General features: G+C 42.4%; 1 protein-coding gene across 1 annotated transcript in view; it reads left to right on the top strand.

The window, feature by feature from the left end:
• srrm4 (serine/arginine repetitive matrix 4) overlaps positions 1–15,363 on the top strand; it is a 52,537-nt gene that overhangs the window by 26,791 nt on the left and 10,383 nt on the right. Inside the window, exons 3-7 of the mRNA XM_071532620.1 lie at positions 7,471–7,604; positions 14,040–14,129; positions 14,324–14,404; positions 14,524–14,550; positions 14,858–14,908. Coding sequence (XP_071388721.1) covers positions 7,471–7,604; positions 14,040–14,129; positions 14,324–14,404; positions 14,524–14,550; positions 14,858–14,908 — 383 coding nt within the window. The remainder of the gene's footprint in view (positions 1–7,470; positions 7,605–14,039; positions 14,130–14,323; positions 14,405–14,523; positions 14,551–14,857; positions 14,909–15,363) is intronic.

Raw genomic sequence — 15,363 nt, 5'->3', positions numbered from 1 at the left:
TGGCCGGAGGCGGCGGTCTGAGAGAATCGACTAATTTGTTCTGTTTGGAAGTGATTGCTGCCGAGTGGAGACTGCTTTAATTTGATTGATGTGTGGTTCACCAAGCGGTGGATTTGGTTGTAATTACTCTTTGTGCTCACCGTGATAAGGAAATTAATCAAGCCATTATGTTGCTCCCATTTTATCATCAGGACACAATAATTGAATAAACCAACCTCACTTGTCTTCAAAGTCACTCTGGCTTGCAGCGTACCGGCTGAAAGGGTAAAAGGCTACCTGCTGCTGATGGGCTGACAGAGAGGTGAGGATGGTGAATTTATTCCATATTGAAGCTATGTAGTTCTCCATTTGAAACGATCACGGCCAGTGCGCTTCAGATTTAATCAGAATGCAACTGGAGTGTGTAATCAATCAATCCAACATGTTTTGAACAGATATCACATCAAGTTCTTTGGCACAATCCTTGGAGTCCTTCAGTAAAAATCCCTAAAAGACTTTATTTGCAGATACATCAAGCACCGATAGCCTTGAGCTTAAAAATAGAGAAACAGAGAACCTATTCCCATCGTTACATAATGATACTCTAATGTACTGTCAAAGCTTTAGCGGCGAAGTTGGATGTTAGATTTGGAACAAATCAGCGGAGACGGGAAATCGCCTGGAGCCAATGATACCTCCTAATTGGCGATGAACAGCCATTAAATCTTTAATGTTCACTTCTATCACGCTGCCTTCCCATCATACAATGCAAGAGAGGAGAGGTGGCCAATTTGGGGCCGATCTCAGCTGCCCGAAAGGATTTGCATCCGTCCTTGCGATTTGTTCTGGCAGGAGGAATGTCGCTAAAAATCAATTACCCATCTACGCACATTTGGGATGTTCTGTGGAAAATCACCTCTGCTGGGAAGGGAATATGTGATGTGCTGTTCTTCCCCCGTAAGACAAAGAAATACCACTTTAACTGGAGCAGACTTGTTCCAGCCCACCAGACCACTTTCCAGAAGAACAGCGAGACGAACCGAATTTCTCACATACATGTGTGTGGCAGTATACTGTTCATCGCACAAACAGCTTAGATTCTAATTTACTTTAAATGGCAGATCTCTCAATAGCTCATCTAACACGGGGGTATGTGATTACTCCATGATCTTAGAATGTCACGTCATGCATCTGTGGCTTTTAATGCAGAAAGCTGCAGCAGCTCTCATTCATATTCAGCAAGGACCAGCGCTGCCACAAGCTTATAGAGCTGCTGCTGGCTGCGGTGTGTGTGTGTGTGTGTGTGTGTGTGCGTGTGTGTGTGTGTGTGTGAGTGACATTTTCCTCATGTTTTTGAAGGCAGCTTTACAGAGCAAGTGGTTGGATCTGTTGCTCATGTGTATAATTGATTGGGAGTGCTTGATTGCGTGTGTGCGTGTGTGTAAGCGCTTTCTGTAAGATGCACAATTGCCTCAAAATCTCTTAACATTTAGTCAATAAAATCTTTCATCAAAAGTAGCCACTCTGCACTGAAGTTCAAAAAGGTTTTGAGTGCCCCAAGTGATATACTTGATTCAGTTAGCGTCGGTTTAATTGCTGGCTTGTGTCCTTTGGGTGATGATAAAGTTGTTCCTGACTAGAGTCTGAAACTTGGATAAACACTTTCAGTGTAATTTAAAATGAAGCGCCCTGGGACCACACTGTTTGGATTTTAATTGTGGTACTAGATCATCTCTTTCCTTGGTAATTATCTCAACTATCATCACTCCTATAATAATGATAATCAATTGTTCCTGGTAGCTTTGACAGGGATAATGAAAAGTGTGTTAGCCTTCCTGAACTGCAAGAGTGGCTGGGGATCTCTGAAATCATCTGTGGAAACGGGCAGAAAAGAAGCCCACTCCTACACACGTTGCACACACACTTGCACACATTTCTACATCTACTCTGCGGTTCCAGAGAGGATCAAGGTCATCCAAGTCCTCCTCCCTCAGTCGCCATTATCAGCTCTGATAGACTGATGTGTTTACCAGCCTGTTGCACAGAACGCAGCTCCTCAAATGCTCATTTAGAAAATCTGGCAACCCACTATTATGTGTAATCAGGATGTCGGCATCTTTGACAACGGGCCGCTACAGTGTGCAGAGCTTTGACATTCTGTATGTGACTTTTCCCAATATACCAGTCAAAAGTCTGGACACACCTGATTGAATGTACTATGGTTTTCATCATCTTAAAGCCATATTGATCTAAAGGCTTATGCTTAAATGCTTGAAATTAATTTCTTAGACAAATATAAATAGTGAAGTTGATCCTATGTATGAATTTCTTTCCAAAGCCTTTGCCTTTCCATCAAGGCAAAGGACGGCTACTTTAAAGAATCTAAAATATAAGATAGTTTTGATCTGTGTTTGCATCATAATAGCAGTATTGAGTATGAAATCGTCAAATATAGTATATGTACTGTATAATATATGCCAATGGTTGGATTTTTCTTCCAAAGTCGATCCTGTTGGACTGAAACTCTCCACTTCCCCCTTGATATCTTGCCTTCTCAAAGTGCTGCATCATTCATTGATTGTCTATGTTGCTTTCCTGTTTTGCTTTAGGGTTAGCTCTATTGATCCTTCCATGTATATCCTCTAACTCGCTTGCCAGTTTGTTATTTACTTGCTCTATTAGGCATGCAGGTCCTCTTAGCACTCAGCAGGATGGAACAACTGTGAGGATGGCATGGCAACCAGAATGACGGGAAACGACAAGGTTTCGAGCAATGTAGATTTTTGAAGGTCGATACAGATATTTTTAGACTGAAGTCACTGATAGACAATATTTTGTGCCAATATATGTGTTTAAATTTGACAATTTCCATGCCAAAAACTCTGAGTATTCAGTGTTTCACCCAGAATTTTCTTCTTGTCAGGATGGAAATGCCTCTGAAACAGCATTTAAACCATAATGGGACACAGTGATGTCACTTTCCATTGAAACCCACACTGAAATGAAATTCTTTTTTGTGTTAGCAGCTCTTTAAAGCAGAGTGACTAACCGCACCTATTCAATGGTAGGGGAAGCTCTGGGATACAATACTGCCTTTAAATGAAGAATTAATTTACAAAAAAAACATAATTGCACAATTAAATGAATAAATAAAACATGCAAAGAAAATACAGTTTCACATACAGTTCTTCAGGAAGGAGCCTTCATCATGTCGGCAGTGGACAACATGCCAATATTTAATAAAAGCCCAATATTGGCCTGATATATTGGCCTAGAAAGGGTGATTCAGAAGATACACCGATTTACGCTAAGAGAGAAAAACAAGGCCAAGAGTGAGTACATTTGTCTGTTTGTGCTCTGAGCGCTAGATGAGAGCACAGAATGGAAAATGTACAAATGCCCCTCGGGTGTCTCTTAGTTGTATCTTGTAAGAGCTCAGTCTGTCACAGCGGGGTGTGTATAGACAAAAGGGTTAGAAGAAAAAGGCAGCCTCAGATTCGCATGTGTTCTGTTGTCTCCCCACAGACGCTCTGGAATCATCCGGCACTCCGCGCTTGAACTCCCCAGAAGCCGAGCCGGAGTAAACCGTCGGGCAGTTTTCCTCGCACGCTTTGAGTAAACACTCGATTCGGAATTGCGGAGTGCAGATGGAAAAATAACGCGCAGAAGGCAATTATGGCGGCTTTCAGTGTAATCTGTGTCGATTGATTTTTGCCGCATTTTTCATGCAAACATCCTTGTTGCGTAGTACTGTTTCCGCGGTTTGTTTATTGGAGCAGTGTTGCCTGCATGCTTCTTGCACACCTGTACCATGTCAGCTGATTGTGAGTTTGAGCCCTCCGACAGCGAGCCGGTGTTCTCCAGAGCAGCTGGCAGATTACCGAGCAGCTCCTGGCAGATATTGTAGCAGTTTATCTCAATTTTACATCGTAAATGGGGTGTGGACAATGAAACTGTACACAAACTATGATGATCCTCCTGTGGCTCTGGCAGTCGATGATGATGTTTCATGAATATCTCAGCTGCTAGCTGGAAGCTGGAAGTTCAGCAGACAAGCAGGCAGATGGTTAGTTTGAAAAAATGAAAAGGTTAGACATGTTTTGCCTTTTGTCTGTCTTTTTTTTGTACCCATTGGGCCCAATGACCGGACCAGTTGACAATGTGATACATCTTTCATCAGGACACAATAGGACAACTGCCCTCGTACACACACACACACACACACACACACACACACACACATGCGTGCCCCACCACACACCCTGCATTACACACATTCTCTCCATCCCAATTTGGAAACGCACTGAGGTGAAAATCACGTCCTCACCCTCTTTAAAAAAGCCCCGTCTTCCTGTTTTGCGGAGTGTATTGTGCACCATCTGTCAGTATTTGTTGCCCATCCACGTGACTGAGAACAGCAGCAGTGTATGACGGAGCAGCGGAGCCCCATGCCAGGAAGAGTGAGCCACTCTCTCTCCGAAAAAAAAGACTAAAACAAGAGCCAGTCACAGCGTGGTCACGCCGCTCGGCATCCAATGACAGTATAACTCAGCTGCAAAGGAGCCTGGCAAATGCATGCATATACAGTATGACACATATGACTAAAGAGAGAGGTCAAAAGTTCAACGGAGCGGAAGGATGCCAGTATTTATCTCTGTGTTGCTATACACACAGATGTTGGTGTTTTCCAGCCACGTTTTAATCAGCGACATTCCCATCATGCCATTTTCCAGGGAGGATTGTAATGGAGCCTTTCCCAGCCTATGACTCCATTTTACCTGTCTTTTGGTAAACAAATCCAGTCAGGATTTTGGAGGATTACCGTCCGCGTAATTCTTCGTCATCAAGTACTCTCACTTAATCCGCTCAGTATTTGCATTCATTCGAAGCTTTTTTGCCAGTGTGGTGCTTTGAATCGCCCCTTTAAGTACCTTCAACCGCTGCTCGGTTATGGATTACGATTACAAAAGGATTGCCCATGCTTGAGAGAGAGAGACGGGGGTGGGGGGGGTGGGGGGTTTGGGGGGTGGGGTGTGCCTTGACAGATACAAACAGCCTGCGATAAATCCAGGTGCTTATAGCTTGGAAAGTTTCAGCCATAAATTGCAGTGCCCGGATCAGGAGAATGTGCATCCGTGATGGCGAAATCGATTTCATTTAGAACTCATCAACCGCAGCTCACCGAGTGACAGCGAATAACAAAGAGCCAGAGACAGGGCCGGTAAAAAGGAGTTTTGGGCCACTTTCCACTGCCGCTTTGTTCAGGGACACAGAGGGGAGCGCTCAAACAGCAGCACATATAAATGTTTTGCCTTTTGTTCTGGTTGTGTGCAGTCAATCGGAGATATTGTTCGGGGCTTTGCAGGAAGTGGCATTTGAATTATGACTCAAAAACCCCAAGTCAACCAATCATTGTGCAGAAGCCAAAGATCTCTCCGTGCACAATTAAGGTTGTTCTATTTAATTTGGGAGAAAAAGAAAATGAAATTCAGTTTATGTTCTATCGTCCTTTTATATAATGAGCTGAGAAGTGTGCTTCACATCAAAATGACTTCTGTTTCTGCTCACTTTTAGATGATTATTATGAAAGACTTGAGATATCTTTCCTAACACCAGAAAAGCCAGTGGATTTGGGGGTGAGGTGTGTGTAGGTGTAACAAGCCATTAATTGAAGGGGGTAAATACAATTATAACTACAATTGCTTTGAGTGGTTTAGAAAATCGAACAGAAAGTAGGTCTAAGAGAGGTCATGGAGGGACATTTTGAAAGCTGAGATATTTCAACTGTAAAACTTCAAAACAGCTGTCAATTGACCATTGTTTCACCTTTCTAGTGTTAAAAGGTGGGTTGTGTTTGGTACATTTGATCAGTAAAACCTGGGGAAAATGGCAACATACTGTACTTTATGTGTATGATACAAGAGTTTATTTAAGAATATGTTTGTTACACACAAATTGCAACACAATGTATTGTATGAATGTGTCTTGTAAGTGTCTTGTTGGCACCTAAAGTGAATAATACTGAAAAAAAATCGAATGAAATGACGTCATATGAAATGAAATTAAATCAGTCCATCAGGGCTTAACTGTGCGCAACTATTAAAATATCCACTGAAAGCATGAAACTCAAAACTATGTCCATCCAAGGAGCAAAACCGCTGTATAAAATGACCAACCACTGTCTTAACAACAAAATGTGAATCATTTCTCAGTCTGAGATACCAAACGCCTTCAATAACAGACAGCAATCAAGAGAGTAAATAAGCAGACCTTCATTTGCATCTCCAATAACGCCAGGAGAACATTAGGCAAATCACTACGATATTCAAAGGTTGCTTTCCCATCAGCCTCCTTGATCAGACTAATCATCCTTCCGGTGGCTGTCTTTATCTCCCCTATCACCTTTCAAACGCTCGGTCATGTCGGAGCACCCTGTCTGCCGTTTTACATTATTAGTTTTATGCCGGGGGGGGCGCTCCCGCTTATGCAGAGAAGCGGAGGAGAAAGAGGGTGAAGAAGATGGGAAGCGACGGCTCCTGCCTGCTCATCGCTGGGGGGAGAGGGGGAGGCGTTGACGGCCCAATCTCTGGGTCTGATTATCTTCTCATTACAATCAGACGGGAGCCACTCGAAGAAGAGGAGAATGTGTAATTACACTCAAATCTCCCATGACTAAAACAGAGGATAATAAGCAGGGCCAGAACTGTGTGCTCACATCTAATCACTCAGTTTATTTAGTCATTCGTTCTGCAGTCTCATTTGACTGTCTGTGAAGATATTTGGGATGTGGAGGTGGAAGTGGTTGGGTTAGTATACACCTGATTGATAGCAACATGAATAAGGAACTAGCGGTTCATGAATCAAAATATTACTATTATTGTCTACAACTTATGACTTAATCCTGTAAAATCTAAATCCTTCATTTCATAACTGCAGAAAATACACTCCAAATTGCGGCTTAGTGTGTAAGTTTTGTTGTTCTTGTTTTTGCTTTGATGTCTGGGCTGATATTATTTCGATATCTAACATTTCTGAGCCCTGGTTTATCAGGGGTAGGACAAATTCAAGGAGAGCTCAACTGTTCAAATGACCATGCATCTCCCACGGCCGCACCTGCCAAGCAAGAGATAAAAAAAAAATAATTTCCCAAAATGTCAGGGCAGCTGAAGCATGTAAATAACTGCATTTCAATTGACAGCTCATTTGAATGGTAAATGGCTGACCTCCAGTTTTTCCTGGAGGCTGGTTGGCTGGGAGAAATGGAGGGGGAAAAAAACACCCAGTACCCAGTAGACCAAAGGGAACATGGCTAACCAAGCATGCATGAGTCTTCCTCACCATTGTATGATGGAAGCGTTAACTGTGTGCATCCCCAATAACTACAAACTCACTTTGAAAGTTGTCACGCAGCGACATGAAACGCAGCTAGGGCACAAGAGGAAAAAAAAACTAAGACTTTCTTTCTTCTTTTATTCTCCTCACAGCACAGAGACAACGGCCTGCCAGCCGCTCAAGACTGATGAGAGGAAAGTGGCGGATGCGGGCGCGAGGCTGGACGCCGCGGACAGAAATGGCTGCATCAAAGCAAAAGGACGCAAACACAACAGCCATCGCAGGGTCAGGAGGTGAGTGACTCCTTGGTGCTTTCACTAATGACAGGCAGGACTGTCCCCGGGTCAAAGAAAGACTCCTAACAAACAGAAGAGGAAGACATCAAGACATCAAAGTCCACTGAAGTTGTAGCATAGCAGATTATAGGGAGAAACTTTTTTTTTTCTTCATAAAGTTTTCTATAACATAGGTATTTATTTGTTGTTGTAGCTGTTTTTTGTAGATTTGTGATTAAGGTGCTGATGATAAAGCCTTTCAACAATACAGCAAAACTCCTTTAGGGCTTGACTATCACTGCGAAAACAGGAATAATCTCTATATTCTGGTGCGGGGAACGTAAACAGCCTTATCAGGTCGGGCACAGGGGAGAAATACAAAGATTTCCTGAAGAATTCCACACTGTGTCATTCGGATTCTCTCTTTCATGAGCACCTTGAACCAAAAGTCTTTCTTCACACACCGAGAATAGACTGTTTCCCCCCCCTCCCGTTATTATTCTGAGGTGGGAAAATCAATTGAGGCAGATTTTTTTTTTTTTTTGGAGGAAACCTCTTAATTATCCTGACACCTTCAAAGCCTTAGGAATGACACAGCAGGGAAGCATTCCAGTGATATGTAAAACACGAGTAAAGTCACATCTGAAATGTTTGAGGGGATCACAAGCATGAATCACTTCTCTTTGGATGAACTTTACCCAGCGGCTGCTTCTCTTTGTTTTTGGTTTTTTTTTACAGAGCATGGAGAGTAAACACAGGCACACAGGCCTCTGATGATCATTATCTCCGTGTCTGACATCTGATAGAAACAGCCTGATGAACAAGATGTATTTCTTATCCACAAAACTGAGCGTTTCCTTTGACTTAAAGCTACACTGGCTCACTTTGCACATTGGCCGCTCCAAATGGCAGCGAGATATTGCTGTTTGAACACTGTTTGAACTTCAATACTCGGGAATATCAGTAAGCTGCACACAGCACGCTCATGTTTTTCCAACCCGGCCGGTCAGTGATGCTTTATACCAAAGGAAACCAAAGGGACAAGAGAGGAAAAGATCTAATGTTGGTGAGTCCAGCTTTCTCTGGACGGAGCGCTGCTCACTGCTGTTTAGGAGACAGTTTGTTTTTCTCTCTTGTGTTTTTCTTGTGTCCACACCCAACACTAGAATCTAATTCCAGAACACAATCTATATGGTCTCAATTAGCAGGGACGGGAGCCAATTCTCCATTGCAGCCCCTCGTTCTGATGATAAAACAGGTGTATTTTAACATCTTGTCTAGTGCAGCTTTAATTCAAACAATGCAAAACTCAAGCCACTCCCCAAATGGTCCACTCTCTAAATATCATAGAATACACCTTGCGATTCTCAGTACTGATTGGGTCTAATCCAATCATCAATCACTAAGAGAATCACATTGAAGAAGAACACTAGTCTTAAAAACAGGCCTTATCTGTGTAAGCAGATAGCAGGAGTAACAGACACCCTCAGACCGTCTGTTTATCAAGACTTTGACCATGATCGAGGTCAGGGAGGAGAGGCTGGGGAGAGAGGGCAGCAGCTACAGCCACTGCTGGCACCTTCATGGAGGTCCACTGGTGAATTGGCTGTGATTATTACTAAAAGGATAACAACTGGTCAAGAAAATCAGAGATATGTGAAAATAGTTATTGTATTGGTCCATTCAGTAATGGTTTACATAAAAATGAATAGTCTGATGCTAGACTATGGGCAGATTTTTTTTTTTTTTTTCAAATTTAGGTTAGTGTGACACAAGAAACTGCCTTAATTGTCCTCCCTTGTCTTCTCCAAAGTGCTAGTTGTAAAAGCAACTGATGTTAATGTTAACATCCAACTAGCCACTAATGTTAGCTTCTGCTAGATACTAATGTGCAAATCAGATGGGTTTACAATGAGACAGTGATGGTTAGCTGACCAGATACTATGGTTAACAAGTTGACATCTAAACACAAAATTGATATAGGCCTACATTAGTGGCAAAATGATCAGTCCCCAGTGAAAAACAGCACAGAATTTAACCATTTCTACTGGACTCTGTTGAGACAGCCAAGTCATATGTTTAGAAACACAATCATCTGTTCACAGCCTCTGTTGTCCAAGAGCTGAGGACCTCCAATATGGCTGCCAGAGGGTGCGTTACATCACCTGAAAGCCCTCTGTTGTCTGCAGATGCAACTGCCTGTAGCCTATTTCACCTTAACCAAGAAAATCCACCTGATCATGGCTGAGAACTAAAACTGACACGATCAGCAGTGCCCATATGACAATTTTGGTATAAGAAGAAATAAGGAAGTGATTTTTTATGTAGTTATATTTATGCTATTCAAACCTACAGTAATTGTGCCCAAAAACTGCAAGCGCTACTCTTCAGGAAACTGGAATGCCTTCAACACCATTGTTTTCATCAGATGTCCCATAAATCCCTTTTTACACTATTGTTTTGCACATCACCATTCCCAGTGTAGCTGGCAATCGACTGCTCTCCCATTCTCCCTTTCTTTCGTTCTCTCCACCTCATCAAAAGATAGTGTTTCGGCTGGCAAAAAAATGCAAATGCTTGCCTTGTGCTCTTTTTCTCCATGGCCAGAGTGGGAGAGGTGTTAATGAGTGACAAAGCTTTCTCATTACCAGGAGAGGGTACTTGGGCCTGGTCTGTCTAATCAGCCCTAATGCATTTTGGTTGCTAATGCTCCCAAACTGCCGACTACGCCAACCAGAGCCATTTGTTATAGTGAGACAGTCTTCTGCATCCAATGAAACAGGCACACGGTCTCCAGAGCCATGTGGTCGCATATATCAAGGAGGGCTGCAGTTTGTCACTGTCTGCATCGGTTCTGATCACACCTACCTGCCTGTATGACCTGCTGTTTGCAGTACAGACATAGGCTTTCAGAGGATTCTGTAACACAGAGGTACAGTTCCTTGTACTTGACAAATATGTAAATGGCATAAGATTACCCTCCAATAAATATGAAAAGGACAGCTATTTTTTTTTATGTATTGCACCCAGAGCTACGCCCAATTCTATGCTCAGAAAAGTATCAATTGGATATTGGTAACATTCAGTTATTCAGAAAACAAGTTTATCTACAGTATTTTATTCTCAACAAGACTAATAAATTCAATATCTTAAAAACATGTTGCCAGTTATTTGGTTTTATTCTGTGTATTATCTGAAATGCAGCCATTCTCTTACGGTTAGCCTACTGTTTTTTAAAAGTTGGCTGCTGATTTGCCCATTTATCATCATTAAGAAGTAGAAAATTCAGGTTCAAATGATTTGATTTCAAAATGTGTTGGTTGATTGATATAATGGGGCAGTGTGTCTGCACTGTATGTACCCATATATTTTATATAGTCTGTGTGTGACTGAGTGGGCATGTCGGTTCAATGAGTAAGTGCTCCATGTCTCCATGCCAGCTCACTCCTCAGCCTTATTTACTGCTCTGCCATTAATGGTGTAAGTGCCCCATCACCCCTACCTAATTCTGCCCATCTAATTTAATCTCCACCAGACACCCTTTCCAGTTTTCCCAATAATGCTCATTTTCCACCTCATTATTGAAGCGAAGGTGAGGCTGCCCAAATGAATTGCAGTTTAAAAAACATCTTCTAGCACATCTCTCTCTGTCCCTCTTTCTGTATCACCATACATTCTCTATCACACTCCCTCCCGCCTTTCCCTCCACTGTATTTCAGTCTATCTCCGCCTGAAAGGTCTATTTAATGAGCCTGTGGCGCTTCAAAGGCCTTCATCGCCTTTTCCACATCAGTCATTTTCAGAGAGCAAATGAAGTGGACCTCTGAGCAGCATTCATTCTGGCCAACAGATAGAATCCAACAAGATTTTTCTTTTTTCTATACTGACAAATTTGCACGTTCAAGGTGGAATGGAACGTATGAGCGAGTAGAATTCGTGGCTCAGGCTAGAATGAGTGTGTGTGTGTGTGTGTGTGTGTGTGTGTGTGTCTGTGCACGTGAAAATATGTGCAGGCAAGTGTCTGTGTAACCTATAGAGGATTTGCAGTTGTGTCACATATCTCCCGGTAACCACAGCTGGCGCCGTCATGGAGGTCCATTTGGGGATTGGCTATGCTCAAATAATGTCTAAATATATAACAACCGGGCTAGAAAAAAAGAGGTACCTGAAAAAGATTGTTGTAGATCCATTCAGTGATATTATTAGTGAAAGTGTATTGTCAGATAAGGGAGATTTGGTTCCAAATTTAGATAACTGAACACAGTGAACTGTCTTGTCTTTGGCCCAGGGGTGGAGCCAAAGGGGTGGCCAGGGTTGCACTGGCTATCCTTGAAACCTGATTGGCCACTCTTGGTGCCACCCCAGATTGTCTTGGAGGTGGCCAGGTCAAAACTGTTGAACAAAATAATTTCAATGTTATTTAACCTGTTTGATTTAGTTCCAGAGAGTGCATTACATCACCTGAAAGCCCTTTACTTGGCTGGGCTATGAAAAAGTATGTGTACAGGTGTATATGTGTGTGTGTGTGTATGTTATAGAGAGGAAGAAAGAAAGAAAAAGAGAGAATAAGGAACAGTCCAACTTAGAAAGTGTCTCTGCCATGCCTCAAAGTCAACAACCAATAGGAATGCAGAGCACACATCCAAGGCTAAATGGGAACCGTTCCCTGATGTAATTGCTGTTAAGTTAGCTAAGGGCATTGGCAGTCGATAGGCTGTAATCCACATCTATCTCCCTCTCTGAGTGGAGCCATCTTGCCATTGCTCTTGACTTCAGAGAAGCACACTGGCACGATATCAGTCTTTTGCTACGATGCCAGTCTGGGTAGGATTTCATCACACTGTTATGATGGAATCTTCTCATAAGGGACAGTTGGCTCACAGATAATCTTTCTTATGATTGTCGTGAGAGGGATTCGGGATGCATTTTAGTGATGTGATGCCTGTGTTGAAGCATGTGGATTATTTTACCCCCCACCACCACCACCATTCTGTTAGGGATATCCATCTAGGAATTTATGAAAAACATTTGGCCGCCAAGTAAGAAGACTTGGCATCTCCTAGCCAAATAAGTTTTATGAAAAGTATTTTGAGTCCCAATCTGTGGACTTGCAGGCTTCTGGACTTTGGGGCGCATTCCCACCAAGTCCAGGAGGGTTTAGGGTTTGTCAAAAACCAGGAAATCTGTGAGGGCTTTCATGCAGACTTTTAGAGGCATGAAAGCGGACTTTTATAGAGTCTGCAGCTTCTGAGACTTTTATAGAAGAAGAAGGTATTCCTGTGTAGGCTATCACACATTAGAATACTTAGCTATGATTTCACATTAAAGTCCCCATGAAATTAACTTTTACTTTTACATTACTTTTACTTCCTGGAAAACAGAGTATCTTTCATGGTGACCTCATGCTGCACCATTAGGCATAACTATAAATTCCAACCAATAAAACCATTACAGATCTTTGAACAATCCCGCCCCTCCACTCCTCCCATCAAATAAAACCGCCTTTCTCTCCCTGACTGATATTCCATTGGTTTAGATTTTTGAATGATCCCTCACTGCGTTATGTCCCGCCCCCAACATCTCGTTTCAACAGGAAATATAACAAATCTAGGAAGTAAAGATAACGTTTCATGGGGTCTTTAATGTAGCTATTACTACAGCCTATTAGCTAAGGGATTACTCTGCACTGTTTCACTGATGTAACATTAACAGTTAGAGAGTCTGTCCCATTATGCCCTTTTAAGCGTTTTCAAACCTCTGCGCACTTGCAAACTCACATTAACACGCTGAGAGTTTTAGGCAATGTTGGAGAAATTGGATATACATGTCACTTTTTAATCAATTGTGTATATACATATTAATTTCTAATCATCAGATTGCATCCTTGAAAGCATCTCAGTCTGCACTGAGATGCTTTCAAGTAACCAAATGATTACCTCACTACCCTGGCACACGCCGACACAGGCTGATACTGGAGAAGATACACCCAATCAGTATTTTTCCAGAACCTGGCTGCCGCCTTATACCTCACGTGATATATGATGTTTGTTACATATTATAACAGTTTTTGCTCTTCTTTGTCTCCCCGGAGAATACGGGGAGTCAGACTTGATGAAATGTATTAGCCTCCTGCACGAATAAACACACAACTACAAGAGAACTGGAACTCAGCTTGCTTATTGATTATCCTGAGTTATTTCCTTGATCCAAATCTACAAATAAAATATTTTTTTGCGACAGGCAATGTCAGACTAAACCAAACCAAAGTCTGTGAGTCTGGAGTCCTGACATTGGGATTCAGCCACTGTAAATCTGATTTGTTTGTCATGCTATATGCTTGCAATAAAGATTCCATGTTTCATATCTCAATTCGAATCCATCTGCTCATTGAAAACCTTTACCATCGCTGGAACGAACACAAAAGTAACCTCTGTGCTCTGTTTCTGCTTGCAGCCCCTCCTATGATGAGGAACTCTCCCCTCGGCCCACACCCAAGGGGAAGAAGAAGAAGAGAAAGTCAGAGCGGAAGAGGAAGAGGAAAAGGTCAGTTCATAAAATGGGCCGACCCTGCAGTCAGGTCTATTGTTGGACACGTTCCCCGTGTTGCCTGAACAAATTGAAAAAAGGGGAGAGACGTGCAGAGAGAGAGAAAGAAAGCAAAAGGTGTGTGTGTGTGTCTCCATAAGGGAATGCTTGGTTCTCTCTGGTGGTCACGTTTATTTGCTCTCCCGCCGTAGGTCTCCTTCCCATAGCCTGTCGCCACCGAGGAAGAAGAAAAAGAAGAAGAAGAAGAGTTCTAAGAAAAGCAAGCGGCATAGGTATGTCCTGCTTACTATGGCAATACTGAGGAAATGAATATCTAAGTCATACCCTCTATACCACTTATGGAATGACGTTTATTTTTAGGTGACCCAGTGCTTTTTCTTTTCTATTCCAGGTACACCTCCAAAAAGTCAAAACACAGGTATGTACAAGTTTATTGCAAGATTATGTGCAAAATTTCAGTGTGTTTTGTGGTTGTATGCATCTGGAATTTCTATAAGTTAGAAGGTTTTGCTAAAAGAGTTAATTATAGACATAAATGGAGCAGATCGTGAATTTCTCTCGTGAAAACAAGGTGTAGCTGATTTCATTTAGTGCCTGCTTTCCGTGAGATTGCTCCATTTCCGCCTTAAACTGCCAATGCCCTTTATGTATCAAATAAAAGGATGCAGGCTTTGTCGGTGTTAATACTCTTATGCTTATGATCCTATTCTCTTTCATCCCATCAGCTCTTCAAGTTTAAAACATAAGAGGAAGGATGAGCGCAAGCACAAGAAAAGGTTAGTGTGTGACTGTTGCATCGGAGTCATGTAGATGCTGCACATCTTGTTTGACCCCCTCCCCCCCCCTCCATCTCCTCTTCCCCCATGGTAAGCCAGCCGCCCGTTTGATAACAAAAAAAGAGAGAAAATCCCCCAAAAGACTCCCAGTTAGATCAGTATAGGGACGCGATCAGTGTAGACACAAACGTGCTGCTTTTTATGTTTTGAGCAAAGCGTGAAAGAACCCTTGTAAAGAGAAAAACAGATTGAAAGCATGAACCACAAAGAGGGGAGAAAAAAAGGGGCTGAAAGAGAGTAAGAGAAACCAATTTCATGCTGTGATCTTGCAACATTTTATAATTCGTCTTTGGCTGAGCAGGCCGCCGTTCCTAAGCACAGAGCCGAGTTCAGACGCTGCGACTTCCAACAGAGACCGCTGCCGTCTCTCAGTACACCTCTCCTCTCTCTCTCTC

Source organism: Centroberyx affinis, unplaced genomic scaffold, assembly GCF_046629955.1.
Source record: "Centroberyx affinis isolate AG114_WGS23_722 - 3 ecotype Tasmania unplaced genomic scaffold, CSIRO-AGI_Caff_v1 ptg002222l_1, whole genome shotgun sequence".
NCBI classification, from domain to species: domain Eukaryota; kingdom Metazoa; phylum Chordata; class Actinopteri; order Beryciformes; family Berycidae; genus Centroberyx; species Centroberyx affinis.
This window is presented reverse-complemented; position numbering and strand designations above follow the sequence as displayed.